General features: G+C 44.1%; 2 protein-coding genes across 4 annotated transcripts in view; both read left to right on the top strand.

Moving 5' to 3' along the window:
- The window catches only part of LOC135352113 (transient receptor potential cation channel subfamily A member 1 homolog), a 29,248-nt gene extending 4,318 nt beyond the window's left edge, over positions 1-24,930 (top strand). For both annotated transcript variants that reach the window (XM_064551285.1, XM_064551284.1), the window contains exons 3-11: positions 17,935-18,031; positions 20,141-20,320; positions 20,712-20,826; positions 21,234-21,352; positions 21,514-21,629; positions 22,746-22,854; positions 23,001-23,274; positions 23,664-23,838; positions 24,774-24,930. In XM_064551285.1, the coding sequence (XP_064407355.1) occupies positions 17,935-18,031; positions 20,141-20,320; positions 20,712-20,826; positions 21,234-21,352; positions 21,514-21,629; positions 22,746-22,854; positions 23,001-23,274; positions 23,664-23,838; positions 24,774-24,790 (1,202 nt within the window). In that variant the 3' untranslated portion in view covers positions 24,791-24,930. The remainder of the gene's footprint in view (positions 1-17,934; positions 18,032-20,140; positions 20,321-20,711; positions 20,827-21,233; positions 21,353-21,513; positions 21,630-22,745; positions 22,855-23,000; positions 23,275-23,663; positions 23,839-24,773) is intronic.
- LOC135352105 (piggyBac transposable element-derived protein 4-like) lies at positions 474-14,829 on the top strand. Of its 2 annotated transcripts, XR_010399586.1 has the most exons (4): positions 474-1,058; positions 3,418-6,259; positions 8,619-10,513; positions 12,873-14,829. XR_010399586.1 is itself a non-coding variant. In XM_064551274.1 (3 exons), the coding sequence occupies exons 2-3, from the start codon at positions 10,375-10,377 to the stop codon at positions 14,438-14,440; spliced, it is 1,707 nt and encodes a 568-aa protein (XP_064407344.1). In that variant the 5' UTR covers positions 5,658-6,259; positions 8,619-10,374; the 3' UTR covers positions 14,441-14,829. The 2 variants fall into 2 exon arrangements, 1 of the variants encoding a protein (XP_064407344.1); XM_064551274.1 differs by lacking the exon at positions 474-1,058 and having other exon boundaries at positions 5,658-6,259.
- Positions 24,931-27,527: the final 2,597 nt, after the last annotated feature.

The raw sequence follows: 27,527 nt of genomic DNA, 5'->3' as shown, positions 1-27,527 counted from the left end.
GTTATGATGAATTAGATGAAGTTGTATGTGAGCTCCTCCCTGACAAACAAACTGTAGTCTAGGTAACCGCCTTATCAGTCAAGTAGGCTAAAAATCTGTGTCCTTTGATGTAAGCTTTGATGTCTCTTTGTGCATATGTAGTTATAAAAAAAAAAAAAAAAAAAAAAAAGAAACCTTTGACTAGCTAGGAAGAGTAGCAGCAGTAGGCAGCAGTAGTAGTAGCAGTGCAAGCAGGACTAGACTAGATTAAAAAGTTGGTGGAAAGAATAACTGACCGTTTGGACGTCACCTGGCTGCCAGACTTTCATCTGGACTCTTCCCCCTGAGTAGCTGGCCTTTCTCTAAGCCACAAAACTGAGCAAGAAGCTGAAGAAGCAGCTAGACAGAGACATGTACCTAGCCTTGAGAATTGGGAGGCGTGGCTCAACTAGTTAGCCCAGCCCAGAGGAATTGTTACCGTGGGTACTGAACAACCGTAGAAGTAGGGCTACCCCTGGCTTTACTGAATTAACTAGCTGTGTCTGCTGTCTAGTTGGACCAGATTTAGCTAGATAATGGGGTAGAGAATAGTTGAGCGGTGCTGTGTGTAGCTTGAACTGTACTGGCTGGCAAGAATCTAGTAAGCACCCTATGCACTGATAACTCGTCAGAATGGAGGGTATGTTCTAGGGATCTGGACAGCTGTACATCCAAAGGAGCCAGGGAGTGCCAATCATCTTCTCCCAGTCTCTGACACGCTAAACAAAAGGAGCTAGAACTGGGAGTCCCAGCTAGAATTGCTAGCCGGATCTAGACTAATAGAATGACTTGGAGGCGTGGTGAGGCCGGATCCACACTAATTGATCGACCTAAAGACGCTCCTGTTCCAGATTTCACGAATGGCAAGGAAAGGGTTATTTTTCAAAACTTTTGAATCCAAATGGAGCTGATTGGACTCCTTGACACTGTCAGCGAGCTTGAGCACACTGTCAGAGAGCTTGAGGAGGACCAGGAAGTCTGTTATGACCATGACGAGCCCAGTGATGACGATTTTGAGACAGATCTGGAGAGTGATTCAGGTTTGTGTCATTGCACCATTAAATAGTGGTTGGGGAGGCAGCATTGTGATGCCCTAACGATATGTGGCCTCTTTTTGGCGGAGGCGTCATGTGCATGCCTTTTGTGGCTCCTCCTACATTGTGTGAGCCTCTTTTTGGCGTCGCCTTGACTGCAGTACTGTACTGTACCCTAACCCCCAGTTGTTAATGATATTCATAGCACCACACGCGTGCATTACGCCCACATATTGATATTCATGGTTGTTGTGGTTTGTTGGGCTCCTCCCACGAGCCTTTGATGTGGACGAGCCTTTTCCTCTGCTGTACTGTACCTATGTGCCCTAACCCCCCCCAGTAGTTAATTATATTCATAGCACCACTAGCGTGCGGTACGCCCACATAATGACATTCATGGTTGTTGTGGTTTGTTGGGCTCCTCCCACGAGCCTTTGATGTGGACGAGCCTTTTCCTCTGCTGTACTGTACCTATGTGCCCTAACCCCCCCCCCCCCCAGTAGTTAATGATATTCATAGCACCACTAGCGTGTGGTACGCCCACGTAATGACATTCATGGTTGTTGTGGTTTGTTGGGCTCCTCCCACGAGCCTTTGATGTGGACGAGCCTTTTCCACGAGCCTTTTCCTCTGCTGTACTGTACCTGTGTGCCCTAACCCCCCCCCCAGTAGTTAATTATATTCATAGCACCACACTCGTGCGGTACGCCCACGTAATGACATTCATGGTTGTTGTGGTTTGTTGGGCTCCTCCCACGAGCCTTTTCCTCTGCTGTACTGTACCTATGTGCCCTAACCCCCCCCCCCCCCAGTAGTTAATGATATTCATAGCACCACTAGCGTGTGGTACACCCACGTAATGACATTCATGGTTGTTGTGGTTTGTTGGGCTCCTCCCACGAGCCTTTGATGGGGACGAGCCTTTTCCTCTGCTGTACTGTACCTATGTGCCCTAACCCCCTCCCCCTCAGTAGTTAATGATATTCATAGCACCACTAGCGTGTGGTACGCCCACGTAATGACATTCATGGTTGTTGTGGTTTGTTGGGCTCCTCCCACGAGCCTTTGATGGGGACGAGCCTTTTCCTCTGCTGTACTGTACCTATGTGCCCTAACCCCCCCCCCAGTAGTTAATGATATTCATAGCACCACTAGCGTGTGGTACGCCCACATAATGACATTCATGGTTGTTGTGGTTTGTTGGGCTCCTCCCACGAGCCTTTGATGGGGACGAGCCTTTTCCTCTGCTGTACTGTACCTATGTGCCCTAACCCCACCCCCCAGTTGTTAATGATATTCATAGCACCACTAGCGTGTGGTACACCCACGTAATGACATTCATGGTTGTTGTGGTTTGTTGGGCTCCTCCCACGAGCCTTTGATGTGGACGAGCCTTTTCCTCTGCTGTACTGTACCTATGTGCCCTAACCCCCCCCCCCCCCCAGTAGTTAATGATATTCATAGCACCACTAGCGTGCGGTACGCCCACATAATGACATTCATGGTTGTTGTGGTTTGTTGGGCTCCTCCCACGAGCCTTTGATGGGGACGAGCCTTTTCCTCTGCTGTACTGTACCTATGTGCCCTAACCCCCCCCCCCAGTAGTTAATGATATTCATAGCACCACTAGCGTGCGGTACGCCCACGTAATGACATTCATGGTTGTTGTGGTTTGTTGGGCTCCTCCCACGAGCCTTTGATGTGGACGAGCCTTTTCCTCTGCTGTACTGTACCTATGTGCCCTAAACCCCCCCCCCAGTAGTTAATGATATTCATAGCACCACTAGCGTGCGGTACGCCCACATAATGACATTCATGGTTGTTGTGGTTTGTTGGGATCCTCCCACGAGCCTTTGATGGGGACGAGCCTTTTCCTCTGCTGTACTGTACCTATGTGCCCTAACCCCCCCCCCCCCCAGTAGTTAATGATATTCATAGCACCACTAGCGTGCGGTACGCCCACGTAATGACATTCATGGTTGTTGTGGTTTGTTGGGATCCTCCCACGAGCCTTTGATGGGGACGAGCCTTTTCCTCTGCTGTACTGTACCTATGCGCCCTAACCCCCCCCCCCCCCCCAGTAGTTAATGATATTCATAGCACCACTAGCGTGTGGTACGCCCACTAATGACATTCATGGTTGTTGTGGTTTGTTGGGCTCCTCCCACGAGCCTTTGATGTGGACGAGCCTTTTCCTCTGCTGTACTGTACCTATGCGCCCTAACCCCCCCCAGTAGTTAATGATATTCATAGCACCACTAGCGTGTGGTACGCCCACATAATGACATTCATAGCCTGTCCCCCACCTGCACTGGCGAGCACTCTTGTGGTACTCTAATGATATTCATGCTTTGTTTCCGTGCAGATGCTGCAGTGGAGGATGATGACGAAATGGTCGATGGCATGGCTCCGACTCCCAAACGGAGGAAGCTGGCGAGGGACAATGGACTCCAAAAAGCTAAGTCCACAGGAAGATACCCCGTCTTTGGCGGTGTGGTCGGTCCTGTCGATCAACTTGATCCGTCTGTAACTCCATGCCTAGATTTTGTTAAGTTACTTTGGCCCGATAGTTTGTGTGAGTACATAGCCGAACAGACCAACCTGTACGCTAGGCAGTGTGGTGCTAAGGGTTGGTCAGCTACAAACAGTGCCGAATTGTGGGTGTTTTTGGGGATTGTACTAGAGATGGGCATTCATAGGCTCCCTGAAATTACGGACTACTGGTCCAAGGATCCCCTTTTAGGTGTACAATGTGTGAGCAATGTAATGTCGCTCAAAAGGTTCCAAAGTTTATGGCGGTATCTGCACTGTGAGGACAATACGTCCATCACTGATGCACGTAAGGTAACTAGCAAGCTAAAAACTGTTTTAGAGACTCTTAAAGCCAACTACTTCATGAGGTATAATCCCAGTCAGGAGCTTTCCGTTGATGAGATGATGATAAAGTACAAGGGTCGTAAAAGCGGGAAAATTCATATGCCCAAGAAGCCTGTTAAACTGGGGTTCAAGGTATGGTGCTGCTCATGTTCATGCTGTGGGTATCTCTGTGTGTTTGATGTATACAGTGGTAAGCTCACCGATTCCTCTGGGAAAAAGATAGCTGTGAAAGGGCTTGTGAAAAATGTAGTCCATCGTTTACTCACTCCTTTTTATGGTCATCAGCATGTTGTGTACATGGACAACTTTTACACGTCCGGTCCATTGATAGAAGAGTTGGCTAAGCAAAATGTGTTTACTGTCGGCACAATTTTGAAGAATGCTGCTGGTTTCCCAGCAAGTCTTAAGGATGTGGTACTCGACAAAGGTGACTATACGTCCATGACTGTTGGTGATATTTCTTACTCTATGTTTAACGACCGTAGAGTTGTGTCCTTTGCAACAAATGTGTTCCCTGACCATATGCCCCACACTGTAATGCGAATGCACAAAGACGGTACCCTACGCTCTCAGAGTGTCCCCCCCTGTCTCCCTGCATATAACATGTACATGGGAGGAGTTGACAATACAGGGCGTATGAGGAAAACCTATGGGTACGATAGAAAGTGTCGGCGGTATTGGTTCAGGATTTTCTTTCAATTCCTTGACGTTAGTGTGAATAATGCATACATTCTATACAGGCACAACTGTGTCAGGGTGGGTTCAAAGGCCATGCCTTTGAAAGGGTTTCGATTGGAACTAATTCATAGTCTATTGGGTGTGCCACGTACTCGTAGCAGTGCCTCAGGTCTGGCCAGTCTAAATATCGTTTTCCCCCCATCACAGGGCGCACGTGTGAGTGCAAATAGTGTCGGAGTGTCTCGTGGGCGCTGTCAAGTGTGTGTTCGGGAGAAGATCCCTAGCAGAGAGCAGCAACACACTGCAATGGCATGTCCCCACTGTCGCATAAGAATATGCAAAGGACACTCTGTTATCGGACACACATGTGCTAGCTAATGTGCTGTGTGACTGATTTTTGTTAGATGGTACTCTCCTGGTCTAAATTGGCCTTGGAGAGGGGAGGAAAGGGGTATTATTTCAATGATTAATAAAATTGTGATAAAGAATTCAGTTGTATATGAGAGGCCCTAACCCACTCTGTTGTAAATTCTGTTGTAATTATCTCTTTCCTTGGCAATCTGTTGTAGAAATTACAACAATGGGTAAGGAATCGTTATGATGAATTAGATGAAGTTGTATGTGAGCTCCTCCCTGACAAACAAACTGTAGTCTAGGTAACCGCCTTATCAGTCAAGTAGGCTAAAAATCTGTGTCCTTTGATGTAAGCTTTGATGTCTCTTTGTGCATATGTAGTTATAAAAAAAAAAAAAAAAAAAAAAAAGAAACCTTTGACTAGCTAGGAAGAGTAGCAGCAGTAGGCAGCAGTAGTAGTAGCAGTGCAAGCAGGACTAGACTAGATTAAAAAGTTGGTGGAAAGAATAACTGACCGTTTGGACGTCACCTGGCTGCCAGACTTTCATCTGGACTCTTCCCCCTGAGTAGCTGGCCTTTCTCTAAGCCACAAAACTGAGCAAGAAGCTGAAGAAGCAGCTAGACAGAGACATGTACCTAGCCTTGAGAATTGGGAGGCGTGGCTCAACTAGTTAGCCCAGCCCAGAGGAATTGTTACCGTGGGTACTGAACAACCGTAGAAGTAGGGCTACCCCTGGCTTTACTGAATTAACTAGCTGTGTCTGCTGTCTAGTTGGACCAGATTTAGCTAGATAATGGGGTAGAGAATAGTTGAGCGGTGCTGTGTGTAGCTTGAACTGTACTGGCTGGCAAGAATCTAGTAAGCACCCTATGCACTGATAACTCGTCAGAATGGAGGGTATGTTCTAGGGATCTGGACAGCTGTACATCCAAAGGAGCCAGGGAGTGCCAATCATCTTCTCCCAGTCTCTGACACGCTAAACAAAAGGAGCTAGAACTGGGAGTCCCAGCTAGAATTGCTAGCCGGATCTAGACTAATAGAATGACTTGGAGGCGTGGTGAGGCCGGATCCACACTAATTGATCGACCTAAAGACGCTCCTGTTCCAGATTTCACGAATGGCAAGGAAAGGGTTATTTTTCAAAACTTTTGAATCCAAATGGAGCTGATTGGACTCCTTGACACTGTCAGCGAGCTTGAGCACACTGTCAGAGAGCTTGAGGAGGACCAGGAAGTCTGTTATGACCATGACGAGCCCAGTGATGACGATTTTGAGACAGATCTGGAGAGTGATTCAGGTTTGTGTCATTGCACCATTAAATAGTGGTTGGGGAGGCAGCATTGTGATGCCCTAACGATATGTGGCCTCTTTTTGGCGGAGGCGTCATGTGCATGCCTTTTGTGGCTCCTCCTACATTGTGTGAGCCTCTTTTTGGCGTCGCCTTGACTGCAGTACTGTACTGTACCCTAACCCCCAGTTGTTAATGATATTCATAGCACCACACGCGTGCATTACGCCCACATATTGATATTCATGGTTGTTGTGGTTTGTTGGGCTCCTCCCACGAGCCTTTGATGTGGACGAGCCTTTTCCTCTGCTGTACTGTACCTATGTGCCCTAACCCCCCCCAGTAGTTAATTATATTCATAGCACCACTAGCGTGCGGTACGCCCACATAATGACATTCATGGTTGTTGTGGTTTGTTGGGCTCCTCCCACGAGCCTTTGATGTGGACGAGCCTTTTCCTCTGCTGTACTGTACCTATGTGCCCTAACCCCCCCCCCCCCCAGTAGTTAATGATATTCATAGCACCACTAGCGTGTGGTACGCCCACGTAATGACATTCATGGTTGTTGTGGTTTGTTGGGCTCCTCCCACGAGCCTTTGATGTGGACGAGCCTTTTCCACGAGCCTTTTCCTCTGCTGTACTGTACCTGTGTGCCCTAACCCCCCCCCCAGTAGTTAATTATATTCATAGCACCACACTCGTGCGGTACGCCCACGTAATGACATTCATGGTTGTTGTGGTTTGTTGGGCTCCTCCCACGAGCCTTTTCCTCTGCTGTACTGTACCTATGTGCCCTAACCCCCCCCCCCCCCAGTAGTTAATGATATTCATAGCACCACTAGCGTGTGGTACACCCACGTAATGACATTCATGGTTGTTGTGGTTTGTTGGGCTCCTCCCACGAGCCTTTGATGGGGACGAGCCTTTTCCTCTGCTGTACTGTACCTATGTGCCCTAACCCCCTCCCCCTCAGTAGTTAATGATATTCATAGCACCACTAGCGTGTGGTACGCCCACGTAATGACATTCATGGTTGTTGTGGTTTGTTGGGCTCCTCCCACGAGCCTTTGATGGGGACGAGCCTTTTCCTCTGCTGTACTGTACCTATGTGCCCTAACCCCCCCCCCAGTAGTTAATGATATTCATAGCACCACTAGCGTGTGGTACGCCCACATAATGACATTCATGGTTGTTGTGGTTTGTTGGGCTCCTCCCACGAGCCTTTGATGGGGACGAGCCTTTTCCTCTGCTGTACTGTACCTATGTGCCCTAACCCCACCCCCCAGTTGTTAATGATATTCATAGCACCACTAGCGTGTGGTACACCCACGTAATGACATTCATGGTTGTTGTGGTTTGTTGGGCTCCTCCCACGAGCCTTTGATGTGGACGAGCCTTTTCCTCTGCTGTACTGTACCTATGTGCCCTAACCCCCCCCCCCCCCCAGTAGTTAATGATATTCATAGCACCACTAGCGTGCGGTACGCCCACATAATGACATTCATGGTTGTTGTGGTTTGTTGGGCTCCTCCCACGAGCCTTTGATGGGGACGAGCCTTTTCCTCTGCTGTACTGTACCTATGTGCCCTAACCCCCCCCCCCAGTAGTTAATGATATTCATAGCACCACTAGCGTGCGGTACGCCCACGTAATGACATTCATGGTTGTTGTGGTTTGTTGGGCTCCTCCCACGAGCCTTTGATGTGGACGAGCCTTTTCCTCTGCTGTACTGTACCTATGTGCCCTAAACCCCCCCCCCAGTAGTTAATGATATTCATAGCACCACTAGCGTGCGGTACGCCCACATAATGACATTCATGGTTGTTGTGGTTTGTTGGGATCCTCCCACGAGCCTTTGATGGGGACGAGCCTTTTCCTCTGCTGTACTGTACCTATGTGCCCTAACCCCCCCCCCCCCCAGTAGTTAATGATATTCATAGCACCACTAGCGTGCGGTACGCCCACGTAATGACATTCATGGTTGTTGTGGTTTGTTGGGATCCTCCCACGAGCCTTTGATGGGGACGAGCCTTTTCCTCTGCTGTACTGTACCTATGCGCCCTAACCCCCCCCCCCCCCCCAGTAGTTAATGATATTCATAGCACCACTAGCGTGTGGTACGCCCACTAATGACATTCATGGTTGTTGTGGTTTGTTGGGCTCCTCCCACGAGCCTTTGATGTGGACGAGCCTTTTCCTCTGCTGTACTGTACCTATGCGCCCTAACCCCCCCCAGTAGTTAATGATATTCATAGCACCACTAGCGTGTGGTACGCCCACATAATGACATTCATAGCCTGTCCCCCACCTGCACTGGCGAGCACTCTTGTGGTACTCTAATGATATTCATGCTTTGTTTCCGTGCAGATGCTGCAGTGGAGGATGATGACGAAATGGTCGATGGCATGGCTCCGACTCCCAAACGGAGGAAGCTGGCGAGGGACAATGGACTCCAAAAAGCTAAGTCCACAGGAAGATACCCCGTCTTTGGCGGTGTGGTCGGTCCTGTCGATCAACTTGATCCGTCTGTAACTCCATGCCTAGATTTTGTTAAGTTACTTTGGCCCGATAGTTTGTGTGAGTACATAGCCGAACAGACCAACCTGTACGCTAGGCAGTGTGGTGCTAAGGGTTGGTCAGCTACAAACAGTGCCGAATTGTGGGTGTTTTTGGGGATTGTACTAGAGATGGGCATTCATAGGCTCCCTGAAATTACGGACTACTGGTCCAAGGATCCCCTTTTAGGTGTACAATGTGTGAGCAATGTAATGTCGCTCAAAAGGTTCCAAAGTTTATGGCGGTATCTGCACTGTGAGGACAATACGTCCATCACTGATGCACGTAAGGTAACTAGCAAGCTAAAAACTGTTTTAGAGACTCTTAAAGCCAACTACTTCATGAGGTATAATCCCAGTCAGGAGCTTTCCGTTGATGAGATGATGATAAAGTACAAGGGTCGTAAAAGCGGGAAAATTCATATGCCCAAGAAGCCTGTTAAACTGGGGTTCAAGGTATGGTGCTGCTCATGTTCATGCTGTGGGTATCTCTGTGTGTTTGATGTATACAGTGGTAAGCTCACCGATTCCTCTGGGAAAAAGATAGCTGTGAAAGGGCTTGTGAAAAATGTAGTCCATCGTTTACTCACTCCTTTTTATGGTCATCAGCATGTTGTGTACATGGACAACTTTTACACGTCCGGTCCATTGATAGAAGAGTTGGCTAAGCAAAATGTGTTTACTGTCGGCACAATTTTGAAGAATGCTGCTGGTTTCCCAGCAAGTCTTAAGGATGTGGTACTCGACAAAGGTGACTATACGTCCATGACTGTTGGTGATATTTCTTACTCTATGTTTAACGACCGTAGAGTTGTGTCCTTTGCAACAAATGTGTTCCCTGACCATATGCCCCACACTGTAATGCGAATGCACAAAGACGGTACCCTACGCTCTCAGAGTGTCCCCCCCTGTCTCCCTGCATATAACATGTACATGGGAGGAGTTGACAATACAGGGCGTATGAGGAAAACCTATGGGTACGATAGAAAGTGTCGGCGGTATTGGTTCAGGATTTTCTTTCAATTCCTTGACGTTAGTGTGAATAATGCATACATTCTATACAGGCACAACTGTGTCAGGGTGGGTTCAAAGGCCATGCCTTTGAAAGGGTTTCGATTGGAACTAATTCATAGTCTATTGGGTGTGCCACGTACTCGTAGCAGTGCCTCAGGTCTGGCCAGTCTAAATATCGTTTTCCCCCCATCACAGGGCGCACGTGTGAGTGCAAATAGTGTCGGAGTGTCTCGTGGGCGCTGTCAAGTGTGTGTTCGGGAGAAGATCCCTAGCAGAGAGCAGCAACACACTGCAATGGCATGTCCCCACTGTCGCATAAGAATATGCAAAGGACACTCTGTTATCGGACACACATGTGCTAGCTAATGTGCTGTGTGACTGATTTTTGTTAGATGGTACTCTCCTGGTCTAAATTGGCCTTGGAGAGGGGAGGAAAGGGGTATTATTTCAATGATTAATAAAATTGTGATAAAGAATTCAGTTGTATATGAGAGGCCCTAACCCACTCTGTTGTAAATTCTGTTGTAATTATTTTTCAAAACTTTTGAATCCAAATGGAGCTGATTGGACTCCTTGACACTGTCAGCGAGCTTGAGCACACTGTCAGAGAGCTTGAGGAGGACCAGGAAGTCTGTTATGACCATGACGAGCCCAGTGATGACGATTTTGAGACAGATCTGGAGAGTGATTCAGGTTTGTGTCATTGCACCATTAAATAGTGGTTGGGGAGGCAGCATTGTGATGCCCTAACGATATGTGGCCTCTTTTTGGCGGAGGCGTCATGTGCATGCCTTTTGTGGCTCCTCCTACATTGTGTGAGCCTCTTTTTGGCGTCGCCTTGACTGCAGTACTGTACTGTACCCTAACCCCCAGTTGTTAATGATATTCATAGCACCACACGCGTGCATTACGCCCACATATTGATATTCATGGTTGTTGTGGTTTGTTGGGCTCCTCCCACGAGCCTTTGATGTGGACGAGCCTTTTCCTCTGCTGTACTGTACCTATGTGCCCTAACCCCCCCCAGTAGTTAATTATATTCATAGCACCACTAGCGTGCGGTACGCCCACATAATGACATTCATGGTTGTTGTGGTTTGTTGGGCTCCTCCCACGAGCCTTTGATGTGGACGAGCCTTTTCCTCTGCTGTACTGTACCTATGTGCCCTAACCCCCCCCCCCCCCAGTAGTTAATGATATTCATAGCACCACTAGCGTGTGGTACGCCCACGTAATGACATTCATGGTTGTTGTGGTTTGTTGGGCTCCTCCCACGAGCCTTTGATGTGGACGAGCCTTTTCCACGAGCCTTTTCCTCTGCTGTACTGTACCTGTGTGCCCTAACCCCCCCCCCAGTAGTTAATTATATTCATAGCACCACACTCGTGCGGTACGCCCACGTAATGACATTCATGGTTGTTGTGGTTTGTTGGGCTCCTCCCACGAGCCTTTTCCTCTGCTGTACTGTACCTATGTGCCCTAACCCCCCCCCCCCCCAGTAGTTAATGATATTCATAGCACCACTAGCGTGTGGTACACCCACGTAATGACATTCATGGTTGTTGTGGTTTGTTGGGCTCCTCCCACGAGCCTTTGATGGGGACGAGCCTTTTCCTCTGCTGTACTGTACCTATGTGCCCTAACCCCCTCCCCCTCAGTAGTTAATGATATTCATAGCACCACTAGCGTGTGGTACGCCCACGTAATGACATTCATGGTTGTTGTGGTTTGTTGGGCTCCTCCCACGAGCCTTTGATGGGGACGAGCCTTTTCCTCTGCTGTACTGTACCTATGTGCCCTAACCCCCCCCCAGTAGTTAATGATATTCATAGCACCACTAGCGTGTGGTACGCCCACATAATGACATTCATGGTTGTTGTGGTTTGTTGGGCTCCTCCCACGAGCCTTTGATGGGGACGAGCCTTTTCCTCTGCTGTACTGTACCTATGTGCCCTAACCCCACCCCCCAGTTGTTAATGATATTCATAGCACCACTAGCGTGTGGTACACCCACGTAATGACATTCATGGTTGTTGTGGTTTGTTGGGCTCCTCCCACGAGCCTTTGATGTGGACGAGCCTTTTCCTCTGCTGTACTGTACCTATGTGCCCTAACCCCCCCCCCCCCCCAGTAGTTAATGATATTCATAGCACCACTAGCGTGCGGTACGCCCACATAATGACATTCATGGTTGTTGTGGTTTGTTGGGCTCCTCCCACGAGCCTTTGATGGGGACGAGCCTTTTCCTCTGCTGTACTGTACCTATGTGCCCTAACCCCCCCCCCCAGTAGTTAATGATATTCATAGCACCACTAGCGTGCGGTACGCCCACGTAATGACATTCATGGTTGTTGTGGTTTGTTGGGCTCCTCCCACGAGCCTTTGATGTGGACGAGCCTTTTCCTCTGCTGTACTGTACCTATGTGCCCTAAACCCCCCCCCCAGTAGTTAATGATATTCATAGCACCACTAGCGTGCGGTACGCCCACATAATGACATTCATGGTTGTTGTGGTTTGTTGGGATCCTCCCACGAGCCTTTGATGGGGACGAGCCTTTTCCTCTGCTGTACTGTACCTATGTGCCCTAACCCCCCCCCCCCCCAGTAGTTAATGATATTCATAGCACCACTAGCGTGCGGTACGCCCACGTAATGACATTCATGGTTGTTGTGGTTTGTTGGGATCCTCCCACGAGCCTTTGATGGGGACGAGCCTTTTCCTCTGCTGTACTGTACCTATGCGCCCTAACCCCCCCCCCCCCCCCCAGTAGTTAATGATATTCATAGCACCACTAGCGTGTGGTACGCCCACTAATGACATTCATGGTTGTTGTGGTTTGTTGGGCTCCTCCCACGAGCCTTTGATGTGGACGAGCCTTTTCCTCTGCTGTACTGTACCTATGCGCCCTAACCCCCCCCAGTAGTTAATGATATTCATAGCACCACTAGCGTGTGGTACGCCCACATAATGACATTCATAGCCTGTCCCCCACCTGCACTGGCGAGCACTCTTGTGGTACTCTAATGATATTCATGCTTTGTTTCCGTGCAGATGCTGCAGTGGAGGATGATGACGAAATGGTCGATGGCATGGCTCCGACTCCCAAACGGAGGAAGCTGGCGAGGGACAATGGACTCCAAAAAGCTAAGTCCACAGGAAGATACCCCGTCTTTGGCGGTGTGGTCGGTCCTGTCGATCAACTTGATCCGTCTGTAACTCCATGCCTAGATTTTGTTAAGTTACTTTGGCCCGATAGTTTGTGTGAGTACATAGCCGAACAGACCAACCTGTACGCTAGGCAGTGTGGTGCTAAGGGTTGGTCAGCTACAAACAGTGCCGAATTGTGGGTGTTTTTGGGGATTGTACTAGAGATGGGCATTCATAGGCTCCCTGAAATTACGGACTACTGGTCCAAGGATCCCCTTTTAGGTGTACAATGTGTGAGCAATGTAATGTCGCTCAAAAGGTTCCAAAGTTTATGGCGGTATCTGCACTGTGAGGACAATACGTCCATCACTGATGCACGTAAGGTAACTAGCAAGCTAAAAACTGTTTTAGAGACTCTTAAAGCCAACTACTTCATGAGGTATAATCCCAGTCAGGAGCTTTCCGTTGATGAGATGATGATAAAGTACAAGGGTCGTAAAAGCGGGAAAATTCATATGCCCAAGAAGCCTGTTAAACTGGGGTTCAAGGTATGGTGCTGCTCATGTTCATGCTGTGGGTATCTCTGTGTGTTTGATGTATACAGTGGTAAGCTCACCGATTCCTCTGGGAAAAAGATAGCTGTGAAAGGGCTTGTGAAAAATGTAGTCCATCGTTTACTCACTCCTTTTTATGGTCATCAGCATGTTGTGTACATGGACAACTTTTACACGTCCGGTCCATTGATAGAAGAGTTGGCTAAGCAAAATGTGTTTACTGTCGGCACAATTTTGAAGAATGCTGCTGGTTTCCCAGCAAGTCTTAAGGATGTGGTACTCGACAAAGGTGACTATACGTCCATGACTGTTGGTGATATTTCTTACTCTATGTTTAACGACCGTAGAGTTGTGTCCTTTGCAACAAATGTGTTCCCTGACCATATGCCCCACACTGTAATGCGAATGCACAAAGACGGTACCCTACGCTCTCAGAGTGTCCCCCCCTGTCTCCCTGCATATAACATGTACATGGGAGGAGTTGACAATACAGGGCGTATGAGGAAAACCTATGGGTACGATAGAAAGTGTCGGCGGTATTGGTTCAGGATTTTCTTTCAATTCCTTGACGTTAGTGTGAATAATGCATACATTCTATACAGGCACAACTGTGTCAGGGTGGGTTCAAAGGCCATGCCTTTGAAAGGGTTTCGATTGGAACTAATTCATAGTCTATTGGGTGTGCCACGTACTCGTAGCAGTGCCTCAGGTCTGGCCAGTCTAAATATCGTTTTCCCCCCATCACAGGGCGCACGTGTGAGTGCAAATAGTGTCGGAGTGTCTCGTGGGCGCTGTCAAGTGTGTGTTCGGGAGAAGATCCCTAGCAGAGAGCAGCAACACACTGCAATGGCATGTCCCCACTGTCGCATAAGAATATGCAAAGGACACTCTGTTATCGGACACACATGTGCTAGCTAATGTGCTGTGTGACTGATTTTTGTTAGATGGTACTCTCCTGGTCTAAATTGGCCTTGGAGAGGGGAGGAAAGGGGTATTATTTCAATGATTAATAAAATTGTGATAAAGAATTCAGTTGTATATGAGAGGCCCTAACCCACTCTGTTGTAAATTCTGTTGTAATTATCTCTTTCCTTGGCAATCTGTTGTAGAAATTACAACAATGGGTAAGGAATCGTTATGATGAATTAGATGAAGTTGTATGTGAGCTCCTCCCTGACAAACAAACTGTAGTCTAGGTAACCGCCTTATCAGTCAAGTAGGCTAAAAATCTGTGTCCTTTGATGTAAGCTTTGATGTCTCTTTGTGCATATGTAGTTATAAAAAAAAAAAAAAAAAAAAAAAAGAAACCTTTGACTAGCTAGGAAGAGTAGCAGCAGTAGGCAGCAGTAGTAGTAGCAGTGCAAGCAGGACTAGACTAGATTAAAAAGTTGGTGGAAAGAATAACTGACCGTTTGGACGTCACCTGGCTGCCAGACTTTCATCTGGACTCTTCCCCCTGAGTAGCTGGCCTTTCTCTAAGCCACAAAACTGAGCAAGAAGCTGAAGAAGCAGCTAGACAGAGACATGTACCTAGCCTTGAGAATTGGGAGGCGTGGCTCAACTAGTTAGCCCAGCCCAGAGGAATTGTTACCGTGGGTACTGAACAACCGTAGAAGTAGGGCTACCCCTGGCTTTACTGAATTAACTAGCTGTGTCTGCTGTCTAGTTGGACCAGATTTAGCTAGATAATGGGGTAGAGAATAGTTGAGCGGTGCTGTGTGTAGCTTGAACTGTACTGGCTGGCAAGAATCTAGTAAGCACCCTATGCACTGATAACTCGTCAGAATGGAGGGTATGTTCTAGGGATCTGGACAGCTGTACATCCAAAGGAGCCAGGGAGTGCCAATCATCTTCTCCCAGTCTCTGACACGCTAAACAAAAGGAGCTAGAACTGGGAGTCCCAGCTAGAATTGCTAGCCGGATCTAGACTAATAGAATGACTTGGAGGCGTGGTGAGGCCGGATCCACACTAATTGATCGACCTAAAGACGCTCCTGTTCCAGATTTCACGAATGGCAAGGAAAGGGTTAAACGAATAGGACTATTCCTATAATTATGCCTCGAGGTGTAGCTGCACGAGGGATACGGTACTGTGCATGGGCCGGTACGTGTGTCTGTCAATCTGTGTGTAATGCAACGGAAAACTAACAGCTTCATTATAGGCTTCTAGTTACGTTCTCTTGGATTTTTATTCGTCGATTTGCAAACTAAAGCTTTGTTCTCCAATTTTACTTACAGTAAATTAAGGCTGTTGCAGTCTCTTCAGAATCTTTTGTAGCATATCATCTGTTCGCACAAAGTTTCTATTCAACTTATAATTAGCCTTGCACTAAATTTACTTATTTTTCTTGAGGGCCGGTTACACTATACTGTAACAATGATGCCATAATTATGTTATAGTTATAACACAGGCACAAGGGATGTATGGAATATATTGCACTGAAGCACGAGGGCGCCAGCCCCGAGGGCTGAGTGCAATATATGCCATGCAGCCCGAGTGCACGTGTTATAACTAGTTTATATCCCGAGGGCATAGCAACATAACACTGTCCTAGTAACACAATATAAACTGCACAAAAAAAGACAGAGACAACTCTAGACACAGCTCCATCTCTTCTCTCTTCTAGACGCCAGTATCTGCAGCGTATAAGATTGGCATGACCGACGAATGGCTTGACACAAAATTGTTGGAGTTCCAACGCTGAAATCTGCAAAAGAGCCCCACCCCACTTCTGGTGCTGCAAAACAGCCCCGCCCCACTTACTGCTCCACCCCACTACTCAGTGGCTACGCTCGGCCTCATAACCAAGCCAAGAAAGCTCGCTTCTACACTGCTGCAAAACAGCTCATGCCCCCAGTAAAAAGAGCCACTTCTAGTGCTACGGTGAAGCAGAATTGACATGCATCACGATGTCGAGGACTAAGTCGATCTAGGAACACAGAATCTTCCACAAAATGAATCTTGGACAATTCTAAAACCTGCATGGTTGCAAGAAGAAACTCCAGCAGTGCTGAACATTCATTCCTGCATGGCGGCTGGACATACTTTGATACTTGTTATTTCTCATGCGTATTAATTTAATTTTAATTTAAATGCCAGAGGGGCGTTTTGTGGTCAGTGCAATATGACTTTTCAGCAGTGCAATATGCTTCATATTGCACTTGGCAACAACATAGCAACGGGATATAATATGATATTATCCTATGGATACTGAAGATTATCACGAGTCTGTGCCAGTAACTGCACGAGTGCCTGCAAGGCACGAGTGACAGTTACTAGGCACGGACGAGTGATAATCATCAGTATCCATGGGATAATGCATTTATTGCTTGGCAACCAAAATGCAAGTTGAATCTGCGCATGCGCAACATGCGGTTGCTTTATCAACCAGAAGAATGCGTAGCAACAAAATTGATTTCTCCCAGTTGAAGACAAGTTTAAGAGAAAGAAAACAGCTAGAAAGACAAAGAAATAAGACTCTAGAACACCAAGAGAGCTTGCAGAAGGCTACTTAAAGATTTTGTAGAGAACAGACAAGAAAAAAGACAAGAAAAACGTTGACAACCAGCAACCCGTTTTGAAAATGGATAGTTCTGAAGGATAAACAGCATGTGCTTGCTTTCTATCATGCTCCAGTGTATCAGAAGAGGAAACATGCACCGCTATAACTGAAGAAAAGTGTGACAACCGTTTTTGAAGCCAAAACGACTTTATACAAGCCTGAACAGGCTTATATGGTGGTGCAGTACACTTCTACATGTGCAATACTCCGCTCAAAGCACCCACTTCCAACACTGATGCCTGTTTGATGCGTTAAATATGAACACTGACAACCTCCTGACCCTCAGCTTCACTGCAAAAATAGCACAGAAGTGATACAGAGCATCAGAAAACAAGAAAAGAGACTGATAAACATTGCAATGCATAATTATAAGTGTGTAAACTATGTTTTTCTTGTTCTCTCACTGCTGAAAACGTTTTATTCCAAATAAGAATCACTTCCTAGTGTGCAATAACAAGTGTGCAATAATACTTCCGGGTGTGCAATATGGAAAAATATCTGCACAGTCGGTGATGAGTCGCTTCCTGTGCAATTTGAATGTAAAACGCTGATGTCAGCACTTATTAAAAAGCAATAAATAATTATACACAATAATTTATAGATGCATGCATGTACACAAGTCTTTTCTTCTCAGTTAATTAGATTCCTCTATAATTCTAGATACTATACTTTCTATGCTTAAATTATTCATATATACTTATTATTACGGTCTTTGGAGGTTGGCATGCACCTATGGGATAATTGAGTATTGCTGTTCTCACGGTTGTAGTCAGTCATCCATAATTTTTATTCTTGCCTTGTATATTGCCATAATTATACGACTAAGATTGCATGTCATACTTTACACAGAGAATGAAGACGATGATGATCAAGCGGTTAAAGTGAAGTCAGATGAAGAATGCATCGACACTCCTGCACACATTGCTGCTCAATCCAACACCCTTGCGTTAGTTTTTACTGACCCTACATTCTCTATAATTAGTATAAGACATAATAATTACTATACCGTATTCTACCAAGACTATGCCCACCCTAATTTCATGCTACAAAGCAGCTTCAGGTGTGATGGGCTTAATTTCTAAAACGGTAGTTTTGTCTCGAAATTAAGCCCACCCAAGTGCAAGTTTGCCTCAAAATTACGCCCATGCACTGAGGATAGCTAACCCTCGAAAACAGTGATATTAGGCCCCTCAAAAATTTCATGCCATATGTACGGTATGTGTTTCTATGGTGGAAGAAATTGCTCTTGCCCATCTGAGTCTTTTCTGTCTCGCATGCATCTGAGGCTTGCCAGTTCTTGGAATACAATGAACAATATACAACAAACGATAATGCATGGTAAAGTAGCTATAGAATAAAGATTCTTTGTTCCACTGTCAGAGTCTTCAACAGAGATTCAGAGAAGATTGTCCTTTGTCTCTTATACGTACTTGCAAATTGGAATGATTATTGGAAATATAGCTATATCGTATAGTGGGTAATTTTCGTGGGGTAAGAAATTCGTTCAACTCGAAAACGGTGGTTTTCGTGAGTAAAAACTTCATTTAGTCTTGTTGCCTGCACTGCATTCTTACGTTCCGGTAAGTCACGCCTACGTTAAAATTTCGTGGAGGTCAGCTTACCCATGAAAATAACAAATATTTTCCCCACGAAACTTACCCGATATATATATATATATATGGTAATCTATATAGCTATTATTCAGACTAACCAGCTTACATGCACAAGAAACTGCGTGCTCAAACTTTTCTTGACAACTGCTCACTGACAAAATGCATCGATCACTTCCTGGTGGGCGTATTTTCGAGGCACATGCAGGAACTGTCACTAAAAAGTGAGGGTGCATGGGTGAGTAATTTCGGTAGAGTACGGTATAATTATGCCTCGAGGCGTAGCCGCACGAGGGATACGGTAAAGCTGACTGTGTGTGTGTGTGTGTGTGTGTGTGTGTTCCAGCTGTAACTGCTCAACGGTTGCAATGCGACAAAAACTAACAGCTTCTATAGGCTTCTAGCCACGTTCTCTCAATGGATTTTGATTCGTGGATTAGCAAACTAAAGCTTTTTTCTCGAGTTATGGCTAGTTTGACTCACATTGAAGGCTGTTGCAGTCTTTTCAGAATCTTTCATAGCATCATCTGTCCGCACAAACTTTCTATTCAACGTATGAGTTAGCCTTGCACTAAAGCGCTAGCTTTTTGTTAGCTACAAGACTCAGAAAATACCTGTTAAAACAGCTATAGCTAGCAGTAGCCATTTGTGAAATTGATATCTTTGGACACGGCACCCTTTAATTATTGCTGTGGATGTAATGCGCATGCGCGCTCATTCCCCATGTGTGATATCCAAGATCCAGATCCAGATCCTCCTGGCAGAATCATATTTTTCTTGAGGGCCTGGTAAGCCACAAAACACTACTATATAACAATATAGATAACAATATGCATGTACACAAGTCTTTTCTTCTTAGATATTATAATTATACACTGAAGTACAGATCCTGGAAGAATCAATTTTCTTCTTTCTTGAGGTCCTGGTATTACATAATACAACAATAGATGCATGTAATAAGTCTTTTCTTCTCAGTGACTTTATATAGATAAGCTAACTTTATGGTAAAATTATGCACTTCCGCTTATAATTAATTGAAAACAAAATTTTCTTCTTTGTTGCTTCCTAGATCCTTGAGGTCCTGGTATAAGCAGCCACAAAACACAACAATGATACCATAATTATACAATTGAATAGATGCAAGTCAGTTTTAGACAGATTATTTTATACACTTTTTCCTCTTCTATACTTCCTCTTCTATACTTAATTCCTCTTCTATACTTTTGAGCGAAAGCAAATCATGGTGAGAGGCATTAGCACAGCGCCAGCTTGAACACTAGTTATATAGAGGCCATTCCCCAACATCTTAAAATGCATGCATGCATGTATATATAATTATGCAGTCTATACTGTAACTTTGTAGGGTATATAAAATTATATAGATAATGTGTATAATACGTACATGTATGTACCATGTAATATTTTCTCCTCAAAAATTTACATAGTGATTTGGAAGGACAAATTAATGGAAATCCACAATGCATCTATAAAAAGGGTGCTTCTAAGCAAACAGTTCTTCATGATGCCGTTGAGAGTGGAGATCTAGATATAGTTTGTTTCGTTTTGGACATTGCTAAGAAGCATCCACCTACTGAGAAGCATCCACCTGATTTTCTAAATCAAAGGTACATAAATTTATTTATGCATGCATGTACATTTGTGTATATAATTATTATGATTGCAGTGAACCGCTTGTTGATGTATAATTATGCATGCTTGTGTACATTTGCATAGGTACATGTATATATAATTACTATACACAATCACGGACATGTATAGCGGATAATTTTCGGGGTACAAAATATTTGTGATTCAGTAATATTGAGACATTTTGTGGGTAATGTTTTTTCGTGGTTGCTGCTTGCACTGCACAGGTAAAGGTAGGCAAGGTCGCTTCATTCGTGGGTAAAATATTTGTGGTCAGACCTCCAACCACGAAAACCACGAATATTTTGCCCCACGAAAATTACCCGCTATATACGGTATATTATTTTGATATGTTCTGTCTCATTATAGAGATGTCTCTGACTTTACACCACTTCATCTAGTAGCTATCCATGGATCAGTGGACATTGCAAAGCTGCTTATTAAACATGGAGCTAGTGTAAATCCAAAAAACGGAAATACTTCTGTAAGTTCAATCTAAATGCATGTATATACCGTATATTAGCGGGTAATTTTCGTGAGGTAAATAATTCTTTATTTTTGTGAGCAAGCTGACTTCCACGAAATTTTAACGTAGGCGTGGCTTACTGGAACATATGAATGCAGTGCAGGCAATGAAGCTAAACGAAATTTTTACTCACGAAAATCAGAATTTTTTAGCTCACGAAAATTACCTGCTATACGGTAGGCATAAATAATTATATGCAATATTAAATCAATAATACTTATGGCGATCCTGATGTATTGATTATGTCTGCATGCACCTAGGCTCCCATGCTTAATTTTATGTATACAATAATTTGAGCCCGATCGAGATCTTCCATTAATTCGTACACTCTTGAGTTACAATTCACAATCTCTCTTCTAATTCAGAAAACTCCTTTCCATAAGGCTGCTTACTACGGCCAAGTTGAGCTAGCATTGTATCTACTGGAACAGGGAGCTGAAATCAGTTACCAAGCCTTTGCCGCCATTATCGGAGGTGGATACGAGTGAGTTGATGTAATAATTATGTCTATACTGTTTTTGAAGACGTGTTATATACATGCATGGACGTATAATTATATTCATGTATATATAAGTTGAGAACCATATGTTGTATTATGTACCAACTGTGTAGACTAAACACTTTTAATTTACGTTATTTGTGCAGGAAGCTTGCCAAGGCTGTCATTGAGACTGACCAATGGCCTCTCGCCTTGCGAGGCACGTACAAACGACATGAGAAGGAAACAACAGCTTTCCGAGAGTTGATTGCAAAAATGCCAGGTATTATATATAAGATACGGTTTAGCCTCGATTATCCGAACCCCGATGATCCGAAATCTTAATTATCCGGATAAAAGATTCGTGCAAATTCATAGCAAGTGTCCATGTGGTTGAAAGCATTACTGATTATCAAAAACAGCTAAATGCTGCAGCTTAGCCTAACAGTATAGCTTGCTACGTACAATTATACCTTGTTGTTTCCACTGATGTATTATAATTATAGTATACACTTGTAATAGTTCTGGACATCGTTTGCTGATTTTGCAGCCTACTCAAATTATTGGTGGGTGTGGCTACGGAAAAATTTTTTGAACAATAAAAATTAATTATAGTCACAGTGAAAATAGTTTAAGGATATTCATTGAGATGCACATGCGCAGTAGCTCAGAACACACCAACAATATGGAAGCTACTCGCTGATAAACAGAACCAAATCCTCATCAACATTAGTATTTCCTTGATGTGTTTGTACTTCACCTTCCTCATTGGAGGGTTCGCTGTTGGTATCTCACCTATATATGACATTCACATGACAGTAAATCAAATTATTGACTATCATAAATTGATTGTCAGTCCAATCAATGTTGAAAATTAAGTTAAGCGTGCCTATAGGTGTGTTATTTCACTGCTGAAATTGACTTAATCCACATTTTTTTGTTATAAAGCCACACAAAGTCAATTTATAGTTTATCAATAGCAAGCAGATTGAGATAATGATTGAAAACATATCCCTATAACTTCCTCAATAAGCAGAGTGCAAATTTAATTTTTGTACCATAATTATATTCATGACTATTCAAATTCATCCTTTTATTTGAGGTCACGTGATATTTGGAAAGCTGGCGAATTTCAAGTGCAAGGACTTGAGAAACTACAAATTGACTTTGCATGGCCTAATAGGCCAATGTGTTATTTCGCTGCTATATGTATGTAATTTGTACCAGAATTACTTAATGTGTCATTAAGGCTGATGAAGCTGAATATAATTATTATATTAAGGTGTTCAGACAACCAAGACACAACTTTACGTTATGATTCACTTGACCCCTCCCCCCCACACATACATGCATACACACACACACATGCACACACGCGCGCGCGCACGTGCACACGCAGACGTTGCTGAGATTGTACTGAATCGTTGCACGGTTGAAAAGAACAAAATTCGTGATGGCAAAGACTATGAAATGCTGTTCAACTACGAATTTATCGAAGATTACAATGGGTATATACATAATAAATTGAACTTTCTCCATTAAAATAATTATTATACATACTGATTGTATATAGCTCTAGCTATGAGGCGTGTGCATGTGCATTCACAAACTATATAACAAATTCTATGGAAGTCATTGTAATTTTTGCATGCAGTGGAGACACTGGGAAGCAGGAAAGTGCTAACCGTCAGGGTACAGCGGAAAATGAAAAAGAGCAGAAAAGTGCATGCAGTGGAGACACTGGGAAGCAGGAAAGTGCTAACTGTCAGGGTACAGCGGAAAATCAAAAAGTGAAGGAGCAGAAAAGTGACGGTTCAAAGAAGAAAACATATGGTACCAGTTTTGCTGAGATCACAGCAGACCAGCCCGCTACTCATCGCTGGGGGCCCAATATATTTACCAAGGCAAACCATCCTTTACAAATAATGGTGGGTCTGTCTGCATATTTGTGCCGATGCAAACTATAATTATAAGAAATTGTTCACGTGTCTCTCCGATTCGCTGTATGATTACAAATACAAAATTTTTGTTACAATAATATATGAATATCTAACTAAGTAATTGTTCACGTGTCTTTCCGGCTCGTTGTATTTACCCCAATTTAAAATGCAAATACAAAATTTTTGTTACAATAATATATGAAATTTGGTATTGGTGGCTCACCTACATAATTTTATTGTCCATACATCAGAATTTATGACAGGAAAACCTCCGAGGACGAGGGTGAAGCTCCTTCGAATTTTACTGTAAACCCCACCCATGCAGTTGCTATGACCCCATGCACGTGGGGTATTTTTAGATAATACTCATTCTGCAGGTGAACTACAACCGAATGAATTTGCTCAATCATCCTGTCGTGGGTTCTCTCGTTCATCACAAGTGGAAGAAGTATGGTTTCGTGCTCTACATAACAAACCTCTTCGTTTTCGTCTCGTTTCTGGTACTCCTGACAACTTTTGCACTGATTGTGCCCAACCCAAAGAGTGAAGATTGTAAGATGTCTTTCCCTCCGTATAATAATTATTCTATTAATGTTAACTGCCAGTAAGAAATGCAATGAATAACGTAGTTACTAATTGCGGTTACAACAGCCAGTATCTGTGACGTAGGTCTGGAGGAATGCTTTTTGTGTACAGCCTATTGTACAGTCTATTGGAGTTGCGTACTCTTCCTAATGAACTCTTGGTAATACGTAAGACAAATAGATACACATGCACGGTAGTTTTTAACGAGACAATTAAAAATGCACTTACCATAATATTCAAATCAAAAAAGATCAAATAGAATGTTAATGCAAAAGAGAAAACCATTAGAACGGTGAGTAAAAACATCTTGCAATATGGAAAAATATCTGCACAGTCGGTGATGAGTCGCTTCCTGTGCAATTTGAATGTAAAACGCTGATGTCAGCACTTATTAAAAAGCAATAATAATATGATATTATCCTATGGATACTGAAGATTATCACGAGTCTGTGCCAGTAACTGCACGAGTGCCTGCAAGGCACGAGTGACAGTTACTAGGCACGGACGAGTGATAATCATCAGTATCCATAGGATAATGCATTTATTGCTTGGCAACCAAAATGCAAGTTGAATCTGCGCATGCGCAACATGCGGTTGCTTTATCAACCAGAAGAATGCGTAGCAACAAAATTGTAAATTAACATTCTATTTGATCTTTTTTGATTTGAATATTATGGTAAGTGCATTTTTCGTTAAAAACTACCATATCTATCTATCTTACGCATTACTTAACACCGTAGCGGGTATATATAATTTTCGTTGGTGCACATTATTTTTCGTATTAACAGCCCAATTTATATTTTAAATATTCGTAATACAGCTCAAGATAGTAACGTTGAACCTATAATTATTGCTGTAGAATATACGTAAATAATCCGCTATATTATACGGTATACATGCAGCGTTCACCATTTGCTGATCCTGCCATATCGCTACTGAAAACTATGACAATGTCAACTGGAGACGTGGGCTTCAACTCCATCTTTCGATTGGACCCATCTGGAGACAGCGATGGGAAACAGCAGATTCAGTACCCTCCCTTATCCTATATCATCTGGTTCCTGTTCATTGTATTCATGCCTGTCATTCTCGTCAACATGCTGGTACTTTGTTATTAATATACATAATAATACATTGAATTCAGCTTGGAGTTTGTTTAAGCTGCAGTGGTGGATCCAGGGGGAGATCCCAGGGTGCCACGGATCCCCCCTTTCAGTCTAGCTATTGTGGCTTTAATACTACAACTACCAGCTAGCCATTTATTAGTTTTTATAGCCATTGTAATTTGATTCAATGATTGTACCTGTTGTTTTGATGCATCAACTGCCAAAGGAGTGTTCAGGTTTGCCTATAGGCTAGCTAGTTGACTGTTCGTGGCAGCTAGCTAGCTAGCTCTACACAAGTCGGGGGACTTCCCCTGGCTGAGTATGGGATTTTCCCTAGTCACGAGTGACCGGAAGTGGGCATAATCCCCCAAAAAATTTCGTGCATTTCCTTACTCGCACTGCGCGCTCATAGTTTGGAACCCCCCTTTCGTTTTTCCTGGATCCGCCACTGAGCTGCTAATCTAATAATAGCTGCTCACTTAATTAACCGGGCCCTTGTACGTAGAAAATGAACTTTCAATTGTGCATGGCATGCAATACATTGACCCAAAACCAATTCTCAACTTCATTTCCTGAATTTATGTCACTTTCAATGAACACGATTGTTTATCCATCAGCTGTAATAATATTTAATCGCTATATACACTCTCTTATAGACAAGTTTGGCCGTTAACGATACTGAGAAAATCAGAGGAGAAGCTCAATTGCAAAACCTCGCCCTTCAAGTTAGCTGATATAATAATTATATACATGCACACGTAGTTTAGCTGTCAACAAAAAATATCCACTGCATGGCTCCATAATTATGGTAGAATTATAATGTCTAATTGATATCACTTCTTATTTGCAGCCGTTATGCTATCCATTTGCATGCTATATCACACTCACTCCCACCCCCTCCACACACACTCACTCCACCCACCCCACACACACACACTCACTTAACCATTTGTATATACATGTCTTCTCTCGCTAGGTTGACCAGGTGTTAGCTATCGAGGAACTCTACTTCAATATTAAGAGATTCTTGCCGAAACGATTGGTTAAGGTTTTGGACAAACGAATAATTCGCTACCAAAAAGTGACTCCAAATGAAGAAAAGAAGTGGCCCTTGCTTAATGATTTCTACTTCGAGCTCTGGGGTGGCTGTCGCTACGACCGCACTGATGTCATCGTCAGGGTTATTGATCCTCCAAAGGTGTGATATCTCTTCATGGGATAGTTGTGTATATTATAGCCAGGGTGTCATATTTTGATTTTGTAGTAGAGGGCGGAAATAAGTAGAACATTTTGCTAAAAAAAAGATCATCAATACCCTGTTATAGTATGTAATATTGCCAGCTATGGACACTCAGTCATACACAACTAGTATCGGAATGCAAAAAAGGGTGGGGAAATTGGAGCTAGGGGATATTCCCCCTTCCCCCCTGTATGACACCCTGATAGCTATAGTGCACGCATGTGTACAGAGAAATTTAGATAGTCAATATGTTTGTTTTGAATTCCTGTATACTGTAGCTATCCGAATAATTAGTTGCAAACCCTAACGTTGCATGTAATCATCCACTTTACTGTTTTAGTGCATATGGGGTCATCGTATTCATATTTCAACAAACCACAAATTTCTGATAATTATTATTTAGAATTATTTTATGACACGTGTTTGCTTCGTGTAATTAAATATCTCAACAGACAGAGGTGCTTGAGAGAGTACTGGAGCTGGAGAAAGACATGAAGGGCATCAAGGCTTGCCTGCTTCAGGTTAGTATGCGTAAAAGATTGTCACAGTAAAATTGGCTACATTAATTGGTTGCCGTATTGGTTATATATATATGCACGATATTTTCGCTGGTTTATTTAGCAGGGTGTCATACAGGATTTTGAAGTAGAAGGGGGAAATAAGAGAACATTTTGCTAAAAAAAAGGTCATCTGTTATTTCAATACCCTGTTATAGTATGTATTGTTGCATTTTGAGTGGGCAGATCAAAGGAAACACTGTGCCAATATCTGCCATATGGCACAGGTCAAGCCTCGAACTGTGCCACTATCTAGATACTGGCATAGTATGGCTGAAGTTACCTAAAGCCCACCCTCCACCCAGTAACCTGAAACGGTCCCTTTTATAGTATAACACTGTCAACAGATTCAGTGGTACTAGGCAAAAAACGTTTTTCATGCGTCTGGGTGCATTCCACAGCCACCACAAGTAGTTGAAACTAGTTGTCCTATAAAACGAGTGATGTGAACACGGAAAGGAATGCACAAGGAATGCAACAAATCAGTTGTTACACAGCTCACTCGTGCGCACATTGGACATATTGGCTCAGTAGTGCCTTTGCCCTCGAGGCCTGCGGCCCTCGGGCCTAAGTCACTACTGAGCCAATATATCCCATGTGGCACTCGTGCATGTGTCACAACTATAACAAATTGCCAGCTATGGACACTCAGTCATACAACTAGTACCTGAATGCAAAAAAAGGGGGGGGGAATTGGAGCTGGGGGGGTATCCCCCTTCCCCCCCCTCGTATGACACCCTGTGTTTAGGTTAG

The sequence above is a fragment of the Halichondria panicea genome, chromosome 1 (assembly GCF_963675165.1).
Source record: "Halichondria panicea chromosome 1, odHalPani1.1, whole genome shotgun sequence".
In the NCBI taxonomy this organism is placed as follows: domain Eukaryota; kingdom Metazoa; phylum Porifera; class Demospongiae; order Suberitida; family Halichondriidae; genus Halichondria; species Halichondria panicea.
Note: the sequence above shows the minus strand (reverse complement) of the source record. Positions and strands in the feature narration are given on the sequence as shown.